Source organism: Gossypium raimondii, chromosome 9 (genome assembly GCF_025698545.1).
Source record: "Gossypium raimondii isolate GPD5lz chromosome 9, ASM2569854v1, whole genome shotgun sequence".
NCBI classification, from domain to species: domain Eukaryota; kingdom Viridiplantae; phylum Streptophyta; class Magnoliopsida; order Malvales; family Malvaceae; genus Gossypium; species Gossypium raimondii.
Genome location: NC_068573.1, coordinates 47,766,944 through 47,787,876, shown reverse-complemented (window position 1 = coordinate 47,787,876; position 20,933 = coordinate 47,766,944). Strand labels below are relative to the sequence as shown.

The window sequence follows — 20,933 nt, the reverse complement described above, 5'->3', positions numbered from 1 at the left end:
ACAGACCAAGTTGTATATATAGTGTAATCAATAAACTATCTAAAAAATCATATAAAATGGAAATTTAAAATCAAAGATGACTAACCTCTTTATAACCAAACTTTTTTTGCATTCAAACACTACCTTTTAACACTATCTCACCAATAGTCCCTGCAAGAACAAGTTCCATTTTTGAAATGATGAAACCGAATTCGATCTCTTACAATAATATCTCTTCCATATATCTTCGAAATAAGCTTAGTACTTTCATGGCAATCACTACAAACACGAAGATTTTTAATGATACGAATAGGAGCAGTCGAATCAGAAGCAACCAAAGCAAATGCAATTGCTAACCTTTCACTATGGTAAGTAAGTGCATCTTCTTTTTCCTCCTCATCTATGTCAAACAACACTTCTTTAGTTCTAGGCTTATGACCATATTGCTGTAACCTTTTGCCAACTTCTTCGAGCTTCGAATAAATTCGTTTCGACCACAGGTGAGTTTTGTCTCCGATCAGGAATTGATGCATGGCACCATTAACTTCAACTAAGCTACTACCTGGCATTTTATTAATCCCATGATCCTTCATTAATTTCCTCACTCTTTTAACATCTTCCCATCTATTAATGCTTGCATACATATTTGATAAAAGTACATAGTTCCCACTAGTTTCTGGCTCAAGTTCTAGTAAATGCTTCAATGCAATTTCCCCAACTTGTAAATTACCATGAACCCTTGCTGCCCCAAGTAAAGACCTCCATAAAATGGCATTGGGTTTCATTGGCATTCCCTTGAGCTTTTCTTCAGCTTCTTGAACCCTCCCAGCTCTACCTAAAATGTCTATCAAGCACCCATAATGTTCAAGCTTTGGCTCCTTACCATAATCTTCATTTATTGACTCAAAAACCTTGCAACCCTCGTCTACTAACCCAACATGTGAGCAAGCACACATTGTAACAACAAATGTCACATCATCAGGCACTAACCTTTGAAACTTCATTTTCTCAAAAAGTTGAAGTGCCTTGTGACCATAACCATGAATACCAAATCCACCAATCATTGCATTATAACATAATATATCTCTTTCAGGCAATTCATCAAACACCTGATATGCCAAGTCCAAACACCCACATTTTGAGTACATATCTATCAAAGCAGTACCCACATAATAATTTAACTTAATATTGTACTTCAACACATAAACATGCGCCCATATACCTTGACAAAGAGCACCTAAATTTGCACAAGCACTAACTAAAGCTACCAACGTAACTTCATTTGGCTTAACTAAAGGGTTTTTCTGCATCACAGTGAATAGGCATAAAGCCTCCATTGATACACTAGTGTCCTCCTCCTCACTAGTAACACCACTACCATAAGCGGATAACATTGAATTCCAAGTAGCTAAATCTGGGCTCCTAATTTGATCAAACAAACATCTAGCCACACCCAATTTGCCATACTTGGCATAGAAATTAAGCAATGAGGTTTGGACAAAATCATCATATGCAAGTCCAAGGAATTTTAACACATGGGCATGTAGAGCTAGACCATGGAGATGAGAACCACAAGCCTTGAAAAGAGAAGGGTAAGTGTGGGAATTGGGTATAATTGTTTTATCCCAAAGAACTCTTTCATACAAGGAAAAAGCAAGTTGGGTTTCACATTTTCGGTTGGTTGATGATAGTACTGAGGAAATGAGAGTGTTGTAAAGGAAAATTGTTGGGTTTGGGATTTGGTTAAAGATTGTGAGGGCATGAGGTAAGGCTAAAGTGGAGGATAAATAGAGGAGCTTGCTGAGAGGGTAAGTGTGGTGAGTGAGGCCTGTGGTTACCATTTGGGCATGGACTTGCTTCAGAGAGCTTAGGGTCTGGCATTTTGATAAGTAATTTAAGGTTATGTGGTTGAAGATTGGACTTGATGAATTCATTAGCTATTGAACTTTTTCTTGTAGATGGATGGTTCCAATGGAGAGATTTGACCACTAAATGCATGTATAATATGGGGATTTTGGTCCTGAGCTTGGGTTTAAAGCATGTAAGCCAAATTCACTGTTATGGGCTCATATTCCATTTTGAAAGCAGAGTTATGGACTATCCTTGAATGTTTGAAGTTGGCATTCGGCTCGGGCTTTCGAGATTGATGGTGGGTTTGAATTTGAGATGAATATTTTAGCTCCCATACAATGTTTTTTAAAAGTAATCTTTATCTTAGTTTATTGTACAATTTGATATATAAATTTTGATTTGTTGTAATTATATATATAACTTAAATTGTGGTTTATATATATACATAAACCTCTAATCTTGATTTAATTGAACACATTAAAAGAGATCAATACATACATTTATTTTCATGCTGGATTAATATAATTGTTTGTGAATGAAATATATCAACACAAATGGTGTTAATTTAATAATGTTGTTAGTGATTTATGAAAATTGAATTAGATAAAAATATCATGTATAGAATCGCACAAAATCAATGTTCATGTATATTTTTATATTAATCCCTAAAAATTGAGATTTATATTCGAGTTCTATTATGTGTCATAAAATCATAAAAAAATCAATCAATTGATTAAATCTAAAAACTATTGTCTTTTCAACCAAAATATTATATAAGAACCAATGAATATTCAAATAACTAAAAAATCAATTTTTATGTATTTATATTCAAAATTTAATAATATATAATACCAATTTTTTACCACTTCACCAAACATAAAATCAATTTTGAATCAAAAGAATAATATCGACCCTACATTATATGATAGTAGATAGAATAGGGGACCTATTATATTCACTTTCTTGTTGGCACCAATTACTCAAAAATCAAAAGTAAGAATAATAATGAGATGATATATGGTCATACATAATATGATTGTATCAACCAAATAATTTGAAGTTTGATTTGAAAAAGGGATAGAAGAAGAAAATTTCACCAACAAATATTCATTTGTAATGATGATTTCATGATAAATTTGAGCTCACTTTATTCCTTTTTTCCTCCTCATTTTTGGTGGTTCCACCTTATTTGACTGCCAAACATGGAATCCATTATGGAAACTAATATAGTCATTCATTTATACCTTTATTGGGGCATTTTTTTTTATTTCTGGGTTTTAAATAAAAATAATCTACTAAAAAGCAAAACTAGAATTAAGTTCATGTGCCACATTTTCATCTTATAATCATAAGAGCTTTTCATTCAATGATGAACTCGTATCCCTTCGTTGTTATATCCGGAATAAAAATCATTTAAATTTTTTTATATATTGAGATTTAAATTTTATATTTGCTGGATTGTGTTATCTATTAATTTAATTCATCTTTTAATTCAATTCAAATTAATTTAGTTAATTGGTTCAATTGATCCGTATCAAACGGTTTGACTCCTTATCTTAAATTAACACTTAACTAATTTTTTATTCAATTAATTCGATCCATGCAGTTCTGTTCTTTATAGCAAAATGAGTTGTGATCTAGGCAAAAAGGCAATGCCCTTTGGTGGATTGCCCATTACATATATATCATGTTGATAGATCAAAATACTATCATTTCACATTTAGATTAAATCATGTGAAAAAGATCAATGTTTAATGATGATTATTGTTTTTTTTATACAAAATTTCTATCTATAAAAACTTTTTTTCCCTTAAATTAAAAAAGAAAATGTATTTAAATACACGTAAATTCATATTTTCCTAATTGTTGTAATAGCAATAATATTAACGAACACGTAATTAAAAGTAGATTTCATATTTATTGGTATCTCACACTTAGAACTTTGATTTAATATATCCAATATTGAATTTTTAAGTTTGTTTTAGTAAAAACGAGAGAGGGGGGAATTGAAATTGATGGACCCAACTTGTTTAGAAGAGGGATTAATACTAATTTTTATAAGATTAAAAGTATAGGTGATAGCAAGATTAATTATTAATTTTGAAAATTATAACAGAGAGATCAAATTTAAGGGTAAATTCTAGGTAGTTATCTAATTTATTAAAAATTTTGATTTTAAATATCGAAAATAAAAGTTTATAATTTAAGCACCTACATTATATAATTCGGTCATTTTGGTTATTCTCGTTAAGTTGATGTGATAGTTAAAAATCGATATAATAATAAATTTAGCCTCAACTTTTACATATTATATCGATTTAGTCACAATTTTAAAAAATTAACCTTCAAATTTTACAAATGTTCTCAATTTGATCTTAATTCTAAAAAATTAAAAAAATACATAAATATTTTTAAAAATTTAATATTAAATAAAATTTTAAAAAAAATCTCCTCTCCCCCACCCTGTCACCCCTCTCCCTCTCCCCCTCTCCCCCTCCCACCATCAACGTCCCTGTCCCCCCTCCTCCCACCCCCTACAGGCAATAGACTCTTGATTGTTGACAGTAAAACTTGACATTATAAAGTTTATACAAACATAAACACTGCACGAACCAACCATAAATGAGCAGCCAATAATCCTCCCTCCTAAAAGCTTCATTATTGTCAATATAAATCAATAATGATCTTTCATTTCCCATATAAAAGAAATAGGATCCAAGTCCAAAAGATTAGCCAACAAGAAAAGAGAAAAAAAATCCAACATCTTTATGCTTCAGTGCGTATAAACTCTTCTTTTGGTTGTAAATTTTTTGTCTGGGGAGTTTTTTATTATCCAATATTAATATAATCATTTTATTTATATTAATATAAATTTTAAATTTATTATTATATTTTTGAAAATTTGTATGTATTTCTTTGAATCTTTTTGAATTAGGATCAAATTTGTAAAATTTGAGGGTTAATTCTTAAAATTATGATTAAATGATATAATATGTAAATTGAGGGTTAAAATTGTTATTATAAAGATTTTTAACTGTCACGTCAATTAGCCATTTGTGATTTTAACGGAGTGACCAATATGATCGAACTATGTAACATGAATGCTTAAATTGTAAATTCTTTATTTTAAGTGCGTAAAATAAATTTATTTTAAATAATTAAGTGACCATCTATATAATTTACTCAAATTTTAAAGATAACTTCACACGGAAAAACGAAAAAAATAAAATAAATTATAATGAAAGAAAAGGATGGACATTGGAAGACATCATATTTAAAATTTATGCATAAAGAATATTTAAATTTATTTGATATTTATGAAATTAATAAAAAAATCATATAATAGTTTAGTATATAAGGTTTAGACCTAAAAGGGCACTAAGAGCTTAGGGACAATAAGTTAAATTAAATAAAGTAGTACTTTAACTATGATAGGGAAATATAATAAAGAATTTATTAGCAATTTGATCCCTAAATTAAGCATGGACAATGAGTGAAATTATTAATAAAGCCTACAATAAATCTAAAGGTAAATTACTCAATGTCACTTAATTATTAGTAAGTTTATATTTTGATCCTTTAATTTTAAAAAGTTACAATACAATTACTGAATTATTCAAAAGTTTTCAATTAAGTCACTGGACTGTTAAAATCATTGTTGTATGTCATTTTTTGCTTGCACAATTTGCACTAATCAAAAGCTCTCATTCCTCTTCTCTTATACTATTCAGTTTTTTTCATGAAACAACTTTGGATGTCATGAATCTACAAATCAAAATCTAAACAATTTTCTTCTCTAATCTTCGACACTGACTGGATCTAAGGTATGTTCTTCTACTTATTAGTGGAGTACTAATCCACCGTACCAATAATCAAGTCTTCACTTGGAGCTCACTAAGTGGGTTTTTTAAAAAGAAAAAGAAAATCTTAACAAACTAGTGGCTTAAATAAAAACTTTCAAAAAGTTCAATGACTTGAACGAAAACCTTCAAATAATTCAGTGACCATTTTATAATTTTCTGAAGTTAAGTGACCAAAATATAAATTTATTAATAATTTAATGACTCTAAATGTAATTTACCTTAAAATTAAACCCTAGAAAAAGTAAATAAAAGGAAGGGATAATGCAATGTCAGTCAAAGTAAAGGAGAAAGAAAAGCAAAAGGGTGATGTTTGGCCTTTAACACATCAAAAACTCTCCTTTTTTTTTTGTTTTTTATTGGTCCCAACAACAATCACCTTTTGTCATCTCCAATAAATCAAAGTGAAAACCTTTCACCTTTTTTCTAAAAAAAGTTCAATTTAAATTAAATTTAGGATGAATATGATTAACAATTTTGTACTCTTCCTTATGATTCAAATTTTGATTTTCTATTGAAAAATAAAATTATTTATAATTATTAATATTGTAAATTTTATACGCCATGCTAAATTATTTATAACTTCTTAACTCCCTAAATTTTTTTTTAAAATATGCTTTTAACTTTAAGAAATCTCATAAATGAAAAAAAAAGGGGTCAAAAAGTAATAAAATCCAAAATAATAAATATTAACTACGCAACTGCCAAAGAGCCCATTTCAGTGTACGGACAAAAGCTGCGGGTGGGTTTTGAAAGGACTGCATAATATTGATGGGCCCCCACTAATTAGCCCATCGCTTTATGATCTTTATGGGTCCTACTTTTTATTTTATATCATTATTATAAAAATTATTGAGAGATTGTAAAATAAATTGATTTAAATGGATAATACAGCAATTAGCAAAACAACTTTTTAAAATTATTAATGGATTATTATTTGCTATTAATTGGTGGCTTGATGAGTGTGCCTAATTAAGGTAATTTATACTTATTTATACTTTTGAGTGATTTACTCTTTTATTTGTTACCTTTTTATTTTTAAGGTAATTTATTAATTTTAATTGTTATATAATTGAAATAATATTTGTTATTTCACAATAATTAGTATTCTAATTTATTTCATGCCAATAAAATTTATAGACCTTGCATATTAAATTAAAATTGTTATATAATTTTAAAAATATTCCTAATTTTTATTGAAATAATAATTCATATATTCCTCACATTGAAAGTATATAATTTCATGCACTATCTTGAACACATTATTATATATAAAAATAATTTAATTTTTATGCATCAAATACAAATTTATATACTATATTATAGTGGATCCTAAGATTTCAAACCCATTTCAATTCTAATAATTTAATACCATAATTGCAAAAATAAATAATACTAATATAATCAATGGGCGACACATATACAACCAAAAAGAATGGATGACTCAAAACCCTAGATTTTTTTTTTTTAATTTCAATAACCCCATCATGGAAGGGGAGTTGCACGCATGCATTACCCAAACCCCAAAACATTTTTTTTACAATTTATTTAAATAATCTTTCAATGATCAAACCTAAATAAATAGATGTTAAGGATAATCAAATGCTTGCATGCATCTTGATATATAAACTTCAAAGGAAACACCAAAACATTTGTAGGTTCACCATGTTACTCTTCATTGTTATTTATTCACTTTGGTAAAATCAATATATGATAATTTATGTATACATGTCGTGCTTTATGGTTGGTATTAATCACATTTATCTAAATATAATAATGTATGTTTTGAGTTGAACTATTGTTTATTAGTGGCTTTAATTTGTAGGAAATTATAAGTATAATGATAAAATTGTATTTTAATGATAAACGTGTTATGGAGAATCGCGTATTAGATGTGAAATTATATTGTATTTTCAACTCAAAAATAGGTGAATTAATCATTGTACATTAGATTAAAGTATAATTTACTCTTTGATCTTTTGATTTAACATATAGAGACTAATTACCTCTGAAAATTTTTTAAATTAATCTATACAAATAAATTTTAAATCTTAACATTTAATTTCAAATCTAAACCGATTAAATCTGATCCATTAACACCCAAAACCTTTTTTTTTTCTTTTATATAATATGGAGGTTGGGCCCCCCACCCTAAGCACTCTCCCATCTCCCTTTGCTTATGTTTTAGGACATAAAAAGAACACACTAAAGAAATACATAACTTGGGAAACTCACCCACTTCCTCTATTGATACCTATTTTTTGTCTACAAGCTTAGGATCCTCTCCTCCATGCTCTATATACCCTTTCACTTACTAGAGTATTTAATTTTTTTTTAATTAAAACAAAAAAATTCCAATCCCAAAATAAAACAAAATTTGCCCATCTATCCATTCTCCCTTTACAAAATTTATTTCCTTGAAAAAAAAAATTTCCTATGTCAAAACAAAACAAGCCCATACCTCAAAATATATATTTTAATTTTAGATATTTCATCTTGATAACATCTGTATCAACTAATTAAACTAAAACCCAAATTATTTTTTAATCTTCTTTATTTTGTGGTCTCAAGAAGTGAGTGCAATGAATTAAAAAGAAATTACATATATATAATTCTATTCTACTCAACTTTCAATAGTTTGCAATAATAATAAATGACAATTAAACTAATAATTACTTGATTTTCTTTTTGCTGTTTTTGATTCATGGCCATCATGAATAGAATCCAAGATGAAAGTGGTCCACCTTTTTTTCTAAAGTCCCTTCACACTTTGCATTGGAATTTTTTTTCTTTTTATGTGTCAAACTTTTTATATTTATAATTTGGGTTTTGAGTGTACGCTTAGCTCCTTCACTTTGTCATTAAAATGAAATATAAAATATATGAAAATTCAATTTTTTTAGATTAAGTATATAAATATAATTTTGAAAAAAAGAGACAATTTAACACCAAAGCATGAGTCTTGAAAACACAAAATCATTTCAAAAGGTTAAAAGAAAAACTTTAAAAAATGGGTAAACAAAACAATGAAATATTTGAAAGCATCCAAAATATAATGAGTGTGGGATTTGCCTTTGCCTTTGTATTAAAACTGAAAAATCATAAAAAACACACACATAAAAATTGACTTTTAAATGAGGGGTGAGTGGGACCCAAATATATCTCATCTGAAGTCCATAATGTCATAATACACAATCACTGCATCACTCCGCCACACTCTGAAATTGAATGGTGTTTTGTCCTCTTTTTAACTCTCTCTCTGTTTCAGATTCTGAGTCTTAAGGATCCATCATATGGTATATTGTACATCCATACCCCACCTAATCTCATGAAATGACCCCCATCACCACCGTTGATCTTGGAAATCGAATACTAACAAGCTTCAATTTAGTTATAATTTTGTTTATATAATAAAGGTGAAAAATGTAATTTTCGAATATATTACAATGAGAAGCTTGATTAATTTCGAGTAGTTCAAATCAGTATTATGATTCTTAAATTCAAATTTATACTAAAATTTAAATTAATAATCATTTAAATCAAACTCAAATAATTTACGACCATCAATGTATTGTTTACATACCTATACCAAACTCCTATTCAATTGCGCACAAACCTTATTAGGGATGCCTGCTACAGTCTCAATCTGATTTTTATATAATTTATTTTATTTCGTTTTGAAATTAATTTTATTTAAAGTTCTAACACCCAATTTTGATTATAAAACTAAAATCTTTTGAGAAACACTCCTTAAATATAATCTATTATATTTTGTAATTTTTAAAATTATTTAATTAAAATATATAAAATAAATGTTATAAAATTTTATAAATTCAAATTTATAATTAAAAGATGTAAAAATAATTATAAAATTAAAAAGACAAGTGTTTGAATTTTTTTTTAAGAGGATGAGAATGGGTTTGATTTTAATTGAGTCAATTGAGAGGGTCTACTCTTTTGGGAGAAATATTGAAGTGTCGCCTGTCAGGTAGTTGATATTGTCCTTTAACAATCAAAGGCATTGTCCCCATGTCGGGGTTTTGTCCTAATGACATTTGCGACGAGCCATGTACGGTTCATGGATAGGGGTGCCTCGGTTAGAGTAGATCAATACGTACAAAACGCAGGACATGTGTTAGATTGAGTGTGTGAATAAATTATGGAGGGCGTCATAGCTGGAACCACAAATCTTGACCTTATATGCACCTTCGATTGTTGATGGTATGGGTTAGTTGCTAGAGAAAGACATTTCAAAGACTTCTTCTAGAGAAGCGGATACTTGTGTCAACAAAGTCAAACATAATTTAGGGATAAACAACACCCATAGTCACTCTAAAACAGGGTTTGTCTTATTTTAATAACTTCAAATTTCTATTTCAATTCAGTCTCTCTAAATAAAGATAATTGTGCTAACTAGTCACTGATATTAAAATTTTCATTTTTTAACAGATTGCTGATGTGGCACACTACCCCTATGAGTGACTAACATGTGGCATTCTTTTGTTGACTTTTGACTAAAGTTGAGGGACATCTTCATAACGTTTTGGGGGAAAAAGTATTTGACTAATTAAAAGGTCCCTAAATTTCAGTCAAAAGTCAACAAAAAAAGTCGTGTGTTAGACGCTCAGTTAGCCACGTCAGTAATTCATTAAGAAAATAGAAATTTTAACACAATAACTAATTTACATAATTGTCTTCTTTAGAATAACCAAAACAGGACAAATCCCATTTTAGAGTCAAAATTTAAAATTTTTAGTTGAAAACCTATCCCACCTTATCCTACAACAAACATGGCATTAGGGAAAACAACTTTATAAGGTCATGTCATGTCAAGTTAGAATCGGATTTTGGATTATTTTGCAATCTCTAATCATATAAATGTATATACCAATAACATTGAATCGGGTTCCCTTTATTAATATTAATATGAAGAGAAAATTTCAAAATTAATATTAATTTTGATTTATATACAATAATTTTTTATTTTCATAATTCATTAACGTTGTATTTGACAATACTATTTTACATATCGTATGTACAAATAATTATATTTATTTAATACAAAAATATATTAACATATTTGCTTTTTACAACTAAATTCAAAATCAAAGATATATATAATTCAACCAAAATAAAAATTTTATATGTACATTAAAACAAAATTAATTTATGTATCGCATTAAATATTAAACTAAAATTCATATGCAATTTTAATATTTATTCCTTCCATTTAATAATAAAAGTTTATACATTTTAATAAAATCTCAATATATAATTCTTAGAAAAATCATAAACTATTTGATTTATATAGGAAAAAATATTTTTGATAAACAAAAACAATAGCATTATTTTTTAATGTTTAATTCGAGTTTTATCATTATGATTCATTTGATGAAAATTCATAATTATATAATAATATTAGTAATTAACTTTTATAAAATCAAATTCTAAAACTAGAAAAAATCACGATTGTATTTAACAAATTAAACATAAAATTAAATAAATTGCAATTAATATTAAGTTTATTCTATTAACAAAATATTATAATTTAAACACAATAATAATTCAAGTAAATAATAAAAAGTTAATACAAATACCTTATTTAATAATATTACCCAATTTATCTAATTATTTGATTTTCATAATAAATATAAAATTTAACAAATTAAAATAAAAAGTAGTTCTCAGTTTTGATAAGATGGAATATATGTACAGACTTAAAATAGTGTATAGATAAATGCATAAAATATTAATTAAAATGTGTTGTAAGTCTTTGTAAATTTAGGATTTAGCTCTTGTATTTTTACTTTTAAGAATTTAATCTCTTAATTTTGGGTTTTAAAATTTAGGTTAAATTCTTAATACTATTAATATTAATTTGTTGACATGCAAGTTCATTATAACATTATTTATTTAGTATCAATAAATTTAATAAAAGAAATAGTAATGTTAACTATCGGATCTGAATTTTAAAATATAAAAAGTAAAAGGACTAAGTTTCGAAAATAAAAGTAAAATAACTAATTTGTAAATTTGTAAAGAGTACATAGACCTATGGTATATTTTAGCTTAAAATATTTGCTTAGGATGATAATAACAATAAGGGTAAACCGCTTTAATGCCACTAAACTATTTGTAAGTTTACATTTTGATCATTCAATTTCAAAAATTTACAAAATAGTCATTAAATTATTTGAAAGTTTTCATTTAAATCACTATGTTGTTTCTTTATTCACACTGCCTACATCAATAAAAACTCTTATTCTTTTTCTCTTCTACAACTCATTAAACATTATAAATTAACGAATCAAAATCCTAACAACTTTCTTCTTCAATTTCCGATATTAACCATCAAATCAACACTTATTGTTGGACTAAAAAAGACTTAACAACTCGATGACTTAAATAAAACTTTCAAATAATTTAATAACTTAAATAAAACTTTCAAATAATTTAATAACTTAAATAAAACTTTTAAATAATTTAATAATTATTTTACAAATTTTAAAATTAAATAATTAAAATATAAATTTATTAATAATTTAATAACTTAAAGTATAATTTTAATCTTACAATAATAATTTAGGAGAGAGACAATACATGAAGCAAAGCATTACATAAGTACTAGAGAGAGAGGAGAGAGGGACTGCAAAGTTTGAGTTATTCTTCTTCTGTGTATCCATCCTCTCAGTTCATTATCTCATTTGGATTATTATTATTATTTTGGTCAAATATCTCTTTTGGATTATTTAGTTACTATGTTTAAGTTTTTTAATTAATTTAGTTTTTTTTTGTTAATTTTTTTTATTCTCCATCTCCACCATCACACCCTCCCACTTTCCTCTTTCACTTATGTTTATATATATATATATATATATATATATATATATTCAATGTATGTGCTTTTTATAGACTGTCGTTTTTTTTTACTTTTATTTTTATTGTTTCTTTAAACATCAATGAGCCATGGTGTACGTCCCCGAGGCTGCTGCTCCCATCAGTTCAAAGCAATAACACACAGAGAAAGAGAAAAAAGAAAAGCTTAAAAGCTTAAGCTAAGTGCTAATTAAAAAACCCCAAAGCCATTTTCATTAAAAATGGCAGCAAAGAATGAGTGAGTGAGAGAAGAAGAAGGCTTACAACAATAAAAGGCTTTAACACGTGATAAAGAAAACACCAAAAAGCTCTTTTGCATGCGTGTATAAAAGATTCATCACCACCATCGCCTACACACCACCATCATCATCTCCCTCTCTCTTTTTTTCTTCTTTGAATCCTCTTCAAAAATCCCATCTTTTTGAATCTCCTTTTTTGGGCCCTGCTCTTTTATTTCTCTCTATTTTTAAGCCCATCTTTTCTATCATCTTCCTCTTGTTATCTTTGCTTCAAAGTTCACTGCTTTTTTATTTTTGTTTTCAAGTTGGTGACTGGTAAGTTATTTGGATTATGGCATTTAATGAGTTCATATATATTTTTGGTTTTATTTATTTATTTTTTTGATATCCATGTGTGTGTTTACATTGCCCTTTTCAATGTTTATTCCTTCTCTTTGTATTCATGCTCTTGTGTTTTTTTGTTTTCTTCTAGACTGTTTTTATTCTTTCTATACACCCAAAAGTTCCATGGTTTCAAAATCTCCTCTTTACAGAAAAAAATCAGCTCTCTTTAATGCTGTTGTTATATTCATCTGCTTGAGCTTATATTCATTTCAAGACTGATGTTTTTTCTTATAAAGTTTCAGTTTTTAGTAGTGACAGACAAGCTTGATTTGGGGTTTTGTCTTTATGTGTTCATATATATGAAATTGATTTTTTTTTAACTATATCCTTGTATATCAGCAAAGGTAAACCAAGTATGCCTATAAGGCAAATGAAAGAGAGCTCAGAGCAACACCTGGTGATAAAAAGCCACTTGCAAAACACTATGAACACAGTTCAAAGACCACCCAAAACAGCACAAAATGGCAAAGGTCCACCACAAGCTCATGAACCTCACAACAACACAAAACAACCCCATAACCAAGCCACATCACCTCCATCAAAGAATAGAGGAAGAAGAAGAGGAAGGGGTGGTAAAAAATCTGATCAACTAGATGTTTGTATGAGACCAAGTTCAAGGCCTTGCACTGTAGCACATAAACCAGTGAACCAAGCTTCTTGTGGAATGGAAATGGCGTTCCCCACTTCAAGCAAGTCTTTGAATTTTGCACCTAGACCTGGTTATGGTCAAGTTGGGACAAAATGTATTGTGAAGGCTAACCATTTCTTTGCTCAGTTACCAGACAAGGACTTGAACCAGTATGATGTAAGCTTTTTTATTTCTTGTATTTGATTTGGATTTTCATGGCAATATTTGAAAGTGGGCCCTTACTCTGACATTCATCATGTGTATGCTTGCTATGTCTTTTTCATATTTGCTGTTAACATTGAAGATGCAATGCTATAACTTTTAACGGCATTTATGGTGTTATATTAAATTTTGTTCTTATTGTTGTTTGCCTTTTGGCAAAACCTGTATGTTGCCATTTGTTTTTTGCAGGTTACAATAACTCCCGAAGTAGCATCCAGAACGGTTAACCGAGCTATTATTGCAGAACTTGTGAGACTGTACAAAGAATCCGATTTGGGTACGAGATTGCCGGCTTATGACGGCAGAAAGAGTTTGTACACGGCCGGTGAGCTTCCGTTTGCGTGGAAGGAGTTCGTCGTTAAGCTTGTAGACGAGGAAGATGGCATCAATGGCCCCAAGTGAGTAATCTCATACATAAATATATATTAGATATACATTACTTCCTTTTGAATTGATCTCTAAAGACCTATATATGATTTTACAGAAGACAAAGAGAATATAAAGTGGTAATAAAGTTTGTTGCACGAGCAAACATGCATCATTTAGGCCAGTTTTTAGCCGGTAAGCGAGCTGATGCTCCACAAGAAGCGCTCCAAATACTAGACATTGTATTACGAGAGTTATCGTCAAAGAGGTACATGTTCATAGAAAACTGATTCTGTTTATCAATATTATTCTATACATCTCATTTTGCCTAATGTTGTGAAGGTACTGTCCTATTGGGAGATCATTCTTTTCACCTGATATTAGAGCACCACAAAGGCTTGGCGACGGTTTGGAGTCATGGTGTGGTTTTTACCAAAGTATTAGGCCTACTCAGATGGGGTTGTCTCTGAACATCGGTATATGAAATATGATCAAATTTACAATATTTTTCAGCCTTGATGGTTCTTATCTTTTGTTTACCTCTATTTTACCCTTTTCTAACAGATATGGCTTCAGCTGCATTCATCGAGCCTCTCCCTGTAATAGAGTTTGTTGCTCAGCTTCTAGGCAAGGATGTACTGTCTAGGCCATTGTCGGATTCCGATCGTGTGAAGGTATGGTTTTCATTTTACTTCTGCTGCAGTACGGTTTTGTTCTCGGCATTTGGTTTGATCATAATTACTAACTTTGAAATAACCAACAGATTAAGAAGGCGCTCAGAGGAGTCAAAGTAGAGGTGACACATAGAGGGAATGTACGAAGAAAATACCGTGTTTCAGGATTGACTTCTCAGCCTACTAGAGAACTAGTGTAAGCTTGAACTAGAAAACTTTCCTGATTACGGATATTAAGGCATTTTGCTAGAGCTCGAATGAGAGTGCTTATACTGTTGTTATTACCTATGGTGCTTTTTTCAGGTTTCCGGTTGACGATAACTCTACAATGAAGTCTGTTGTTGAATACTTCCAAGAAATGTATAGCTTCACAATTCAGCATACGCATCTACCTTGCCTTCAAGTTGGAAACCAGAAGAAGGCAAATTATTTACCTATGGAGGTTAGAAGATATCACCGAAAGTTTTATTATAAGTTCCCTCGGTAATTATCCTTTTTCTTTACTAACTCCGATGAGAAATCTGGACTCGTTGATTCACTAGGCATGCAAAATCGTGGAGGGACAGAGATATACGAAAAGATTGAATGAGAGGCAAATTACTGCTCTCTTGAAAGTCACATGCCAAAGACCGAGGGATCGAGAAAATGACATTCTGCAGGTACATTTTATATAGTAATCTTGTATGCATATCAACTATCCCCGATCTTCATTTGCTTGACAAGTTGTCTTTGCTGCATATTGAACACAAGCAGACGGTTCAACATAATGCTTATGATCAAGATCCTTATGCAAAGGAGTTTGGAATCAAAATTAGTGAAAAACTCGCTTCGGTCGAGGCTCGTATCCTTCCTGCCCCTTGGGTAATATACCTAAAACTTATGCATAATCCAAAAAAAAAGAAAAGTGTTATTCGTTATTGATTGTTTCATTGGCTCTTTGCAGCTGAAATATCATGAAACTGGAAAAGAAAAGGATTGTTTGCCTCAAGTGGGGCAATGGAACATGATGAACAAGGTAATATTCTTGTCTACAAGGATTTTAATTGCTCTACTATATAAGGTCTTTTCTTTTTCTAGCTTGGGTTGATAATGTTTCGGCTTCTTGCTTTTACGTTATCTAGAAAATGATTAACGGAATGACTGTGAGCCGATGGGCATGTATTAACTTCTCACGAAGCGTGCAAGAGAGTGTTGCTCGAGGGTTTTGCAATGAACTTGCTCAAATGTGCCAAGTTTCTGGCATGGTAGTTTCTTTTTTCCTTATATCTTTTATGTTTTCATCATGGAGTACAAGTTTATAAGCCATTGCTGTTTTTATAGGAGTTCAATCCCGAGCCTGTTATACCGATCTACAGTGCCAGGCCCGAGCAAGTGGAAAAAGCTTTGAAGCATGTTTATCATGCATCCATGAAAACTAAGGGAAAAGAACTAGAGCTTCTATTAGCTATATTGCCTGACAACAACGGCTCGCTTTATGGTATGTCATATCGTTTGTGGTTCTAATTCTAATATATATGTGTGTGTGTGCGTGCGCGCGTGCGTCATTCCACTGTTCTTATACGTGCTTAGGGCGGCTACTTAAAGAATGATCTCAAAATGGTACTGCTGTACTAAACTGTGACATCGTTCTACTTTTTCAGGTGATCTCAAGCGAATTTGTGAAACTGATCTAGGATTAATATCACAATGCTGTCTGACAAAGCATGTCTTTAAGATCAGTAAACAATACTTGGCTAATGTGGCCCTTAAGATCAATGTTAAGGTTAAATAGTTTCTCCTGGTTTATATACACAAAACTAAGTTCCACATAATCATTTGATTTGAACTTTATACCAATTATGGTCGCTATGCGTGCTTCTGAACTTTTTTCACAAAATATATTTGAAACATTGTTCCCTCATTGTTGCAGATGGGTGGCAGAAACACTGTTCTTTTGGATGCTATCAGCTGCCGAATACCGTTAGTTAGCGATATACCGACCATAATATTCGGAGCAGATGTGACTCACCCGGAAAACGGAGAAGACTCGAGCCCCTCAATAGCAGCAGTATGATTCTTTTTCCTAGCTTCTTTTCCTCGAACTTGTTTTCGTCCTTGTGCTAATAATTACACATAAATATACCTGTTCCATAGGTAGTAGCTTCACAAGATTGGCCGGAAGTGACGAAATACGCTGGATTAGTTTGTGCTCAAGCTCATAGACAAGAACTCATACAGGACTTGTACAAAACTTGGCATGATCCTGTACGTGGCACTGTCAGTGGTGGCATGATCAGGTATACTGATTTCAGTTCCGTTCCGTAGGTACTTTCACCCTTGGGGTTGGATGATTTTCGTTCTAATATCAATTTCTTGTTCAGGGATCTTCTGATATCTTTTAGGAAGGCCACGGGGCAAAAGCCGCTGAGGATAATATTTTACAGGTTTGTGATCAAGGATTTGTTGGTAAATATTTCAACATTTTCCTGTGTCTTATCAAGACAAACTCGACCTGTTAGCATAAGAATGACTCATCTATATGCATGCACTCTTTGCTGCTGTAAAGTTCATTTTCTTTTATATATCCATGACCAATAGATATCGAGACATGAGTATGGAAGTATGATCCTTCAAAAACAAGGGGAAACTTCTAGAAAGATTAAGCATTTCTGTGTTGGATATATACCCAAATTCAACACTCAGTCCACCACTCGTGCATATGCTATATGTTGTAGGCCTTGTTCTTATACTAACTTGTGAATTATTTGAGTAGGGATGGTGTGAGCGAAGGACAGTTTTATCAAGTTTTACTGTACGAGTTAGATGCAATCCGGAAGGTGAGCATCCATATATTTTCTTCCCGGATCAGTTCAGCATAAACGGATTCGGAACATTTACAATTTTGATACGAAATTTATTGCAGGCCTGTGCTTCTCTTGAACCGAACTATCAACCACTGGTGACTTTCATTGTAGTGCAAAAAAGACATCACACTCGTTTGTTTGCTAATAATCACAGGGACCGAAGCAGCACGGACAAGAGTGGAAATATTTTGCCTGGTAAAACATGGAGCATCTTGGATAATTTGATTATTTGGGATATGCTGACACTTGGTGTATATTCTAACAATGGCGCATATTGTTCTTTTCAGGCACTGTCGTTGATTCGAAAATCTGTCATCCATCGGAATTTGACTTCTATCTTTGCAGCCATGCCGGTATTCAGGTACAACATTAATTTCCTTTGTTCTTTAGCGTCCTTCATAGAATAAACGTTTATCATTTAACTTCAGAATAATTTTAATATTTTTCTTTAACTTTCGGGCAGGGAACAAGTCGGCCTGCACACTACCATGTTCTTTGGGACGAAAACAATTTTACTGCAGATGGAATACAGTCTCTAACAAACAACCTTTGTTACACGTATGCAAGGTGCACGCGCTCGGTCTCTGTTGGTGAGTTTTTCATAAGAAGGCTATTAGGGCTTCTCTCAAATGTTCATTTGAATCCCTGGAATTCATCGAGTTTTCAGGCTTTGATATAATTTCATTCGCGGTTTCCTTTGCAGTTCCTCCTGCCTATTATGCACATTTAGCTGCATTCCGAGCACGGTTCTACCTAGAACCAGAGATGCAAGACAATAATAGCTCAACAGGCGCTGGTTCAGGTCAAGCAAAAGGTGGTGGTACAAAGGCAGCAGGAGAATCCGGGGTGCGGCCGTTGCCGGCCTTGAAAGAGAATGTGAAGAGAGTGATGTTCTACTGCTAGAACCGTAGCAAAAGCGAGGAGGAGATGCAGCAACCATGAACGACCTTTCGGTTCACAATGTTGCTTGTACAGTTGCTAATGATACTTGCATGGTTGCATGCAAGGTCTTCGAATTAAGGTCGTCAGCGCAGCCTTTAATGTAAAAATGGTCGGTGGGACAGTGACCAAAATGATCTTTGATGGATAAAAATGTTTAAAGTAGGTATATGTAAAGCAATGCTTATTTAGAATCAAATCTTAACGTAGGAAATTTTGGCTGAGAAACTTGCTATAATCTCCTACCCTCCGTTTCAATATATGACGAAGATCATTGAATTAGATAGAATGTTAAAAGGTGTTGAAATTTTTTTAATCCTTTTATTCTGGTTCATGAGCATAGCTTATTTCACAGCCGAGTACAATGGGCACTTCTTAACCTTCGAGTATAGGTTATGAAATGGATATGAAAGACTAAAGAGAATCGGATTTATCCGAAATGAATTGGATAGAACTTATACATAATTAAGATCTCATTGACAGATCTCTCCATGGTTGTGTGGTGTTGAATTTTGAAAATTCAGATTCTAGTCCTTTTAGATTCAAATAATTTTGAGTTATTTGCTCAAGCTGTTTAAAGCTTATGAAGTTTGAGTAAAAAAAATTAAGAAATTGAAAATGGATCTAAAATGATGATCTTTAGATGATTTTGGTTCACAAGCTAAAATCCCACTGTTAACTAAACTAAACTAACCTATTTTTATTTTTATGTTTTTAATAATCGGGGATAGAGTGTAATGAAGCTTTTATGCATAATACGATTATTCTTGTTACTAAGTTAAGAGGTTGTAGGTTAATTTTATTTTATTTAATTTATAATTAATTTAAACTTATGATGTAAAATTAGATGTTTTATATTTAAAATATTGAAAAACTATATTTGTCAAAAGTACTGTGTAAAGGTTATTGATTTTTATATAAATGAAAATTAATTTTTGTAGAAATATTTATTAGAAAAACTTTAAAACTTTATCAAATAATTTAAGAAAAAACATAAAATAAAATTTATTTTATCAAAATAAAATTCAAAACCTAAAATTAAAATGAAAAATACAATTCAAAATAAATAAAAACTCCGTCAAACCGAATTCAACTCGGATCTAAATTTAAATAAATTAGATTGGTTTTTGGAATTTGGATCAAAATTGATAAGGAATAAGATTGGGCTTGTTCTCTTTAAAAAGCCCAGTTCATGTTAGGCATTGGGTTAGAAAACCCAAAAAGCAATCAATGGGTAATATAATACTTGGTATCTGAGTTTGGCTGTAATGTTTAATTTGACATCAGTCTTTTTTTTTTTTCTAATTTGATACCTTAATTTGGCTTCAATTTACCCTCTACTACTTAAGTTTTTTTTTTTAAATTTGATACTTAAGTTTTCTTTTATCTCAATTAAGTGCCTAAATTTAGCTTTGATATTTAATTTAGTACCTAAACTTGTTTCTATACCAATTAAGTACCTAACTTTTTTTACTAGAGCACACATGTCAAAAATTTATTGGGCTATATGATTTCGTTTGGTCTGGGTGCCAAATTGATTATTGAAGCTAAACTCAAGTACCAAATTATACAATAAAGTTAAACTCAAATACCAAATGATATATTCCTAAAATCAATAATCGACCTGGTTTTACTAGGTTTTAAGTTTAGCCATTTTTTCACCAAGAACTAGATTATATTCAATGAAAATATGACTAAATGTGAAAGATTGAATAGTAGGATTTATTGGCAAGGCTTTTAGAACTGGATCAATGATCAAATCGGTCAAGTTATTAATTTGTCAATTCAACTAATCAGATCAGTCCATTCGACTTGATTAAATAAATCATTAAAGATTTATAAAAAATTAAAAAAATCCGATCCGATTAATCTATATCAATTGTCAAATCAACTGGTTTAATCATTTTCTCTGAACTGATACCCTAATCAAATTTTGATTTAACGAATCCGATTCAAACAACCATTCTTATTGGTTTTCAACTGAAACTTGAATTTTTTTATTAAAATTTTGCATTCAATAAATTTAATTTTGAATTTGAGATTTACAATTGCTTTTTTATTCCTAAATTTCG

The 20,933-nt window shown here is 30.4% G+C and overlaps 2 protein-coding genes across 3 annotated transcripts; one reads left to right on the top strand and one right to left on the bottom strand.

The window, feature by feature from the left end:
* Positions 1–63: 63 nt before the first annotated feature.
* LOC105800555 (pentatricopeptide repeat-containing protein At5g43790) lies at positions 64–1,959 on the bottom strand. Its single transcript, XM_052620621.1, has 2 exons — positions 337–1,959; positions 64–150 (listed from the first exon to the last, which is right to left on the bottom strand). The coding sequence occupies exons 1-2, from the start codon at positions 1,911–1,913 to the stop codon at positions 138–140; spliced, it is 1,590 nt and encodes a 529-aa protein (XP_052476581.1). The 5' UTR covers positions 1,914–1,959; the 3' UTR covers positions 64–137.
* Positions 1,960–12,819: 10,860 nt separating this feature from the next.
* LOC105797762 (protein argonaute 10) lies at positions 12,820–19,150 on the top strand. Of its 2 annotated transcripts, none has more exons than XM_052621321.1 (22): positions 12,820–13,120; positions 13,529–13,994; positions 14,229–14,437; positions 14,527–14,673; positions 14,748–14,881; positions 14,970–15,079; positions 15,169–15,275; positions 15,383–15,521; positions 15,622–15,738; positions 15,833–15,940; positions 16,023–16,094; positions 16,201–16,323; positions 16,400–16,556; positions 16,720–16,841; positions 16,989–17,126; positions 17,213–17,355; positions 17,440–17,502; positions 17,832–17,895; positions 17,982–18,117; positions 18,210–18,283; positions 18,386–18,512; positions 18,626–19,150. In XM_052621321.1, exons 2-22 carry the CDS (start codon positions 13,545–13,547, stop codon positions 18,823–18,825), a joined length of 2,940 nt encoding a protein of 979 aa, XP_052477281.1. In that variant the 5' UTR covers positions 12,820–13,120; positions 13,529–13,544; the 3' UTR covers positions 18,826–19,150. The 2 variants fall into 2 exon arrangements, with proteins under 2 accessions (XP_052477281.1, XP_052477280.1); XM_052621320.1 differs by having other exon boundaries at positions 12,825–13,120; positions 14,524–14,673.
* The last annotated feature ends 1,783 nt before the right edge of the window (positions 19,151–20,933 follow it).

Excerpts from the sequence above, each read along its gene's own strand:
- LOC105800555 (XM_052620621.1), bottom strand. The coding sequence starts at position 1,913 with ATGAATTCATCAAGTCCAATCTTCAACCACATAACCTTAAATTACTTA.
- LOC105797762 (XM_052621320.1), top strand. The coding sequence starts at position 13,545 with ATGCCTATAAGGCAAATGAAAGAGAGCTCAGAGCAACACCTGGTGATA. Across the intron at positions 14,674-14,747 it reads CGAGAGTTATCGTCAAAGAG|GTACTGTCCTATTGGGAGAT; the intron begins GTACATGTTCAT and ends AATGTTGTGAAG. Across the intron at positions 16,842-16,988 it reads CCCTTAAGATCAATGTTAAG|ATGGGTGGCAGAAACACTGT; the intron begins GTTAAATAGTTT and ends TCATTGTTGCAG.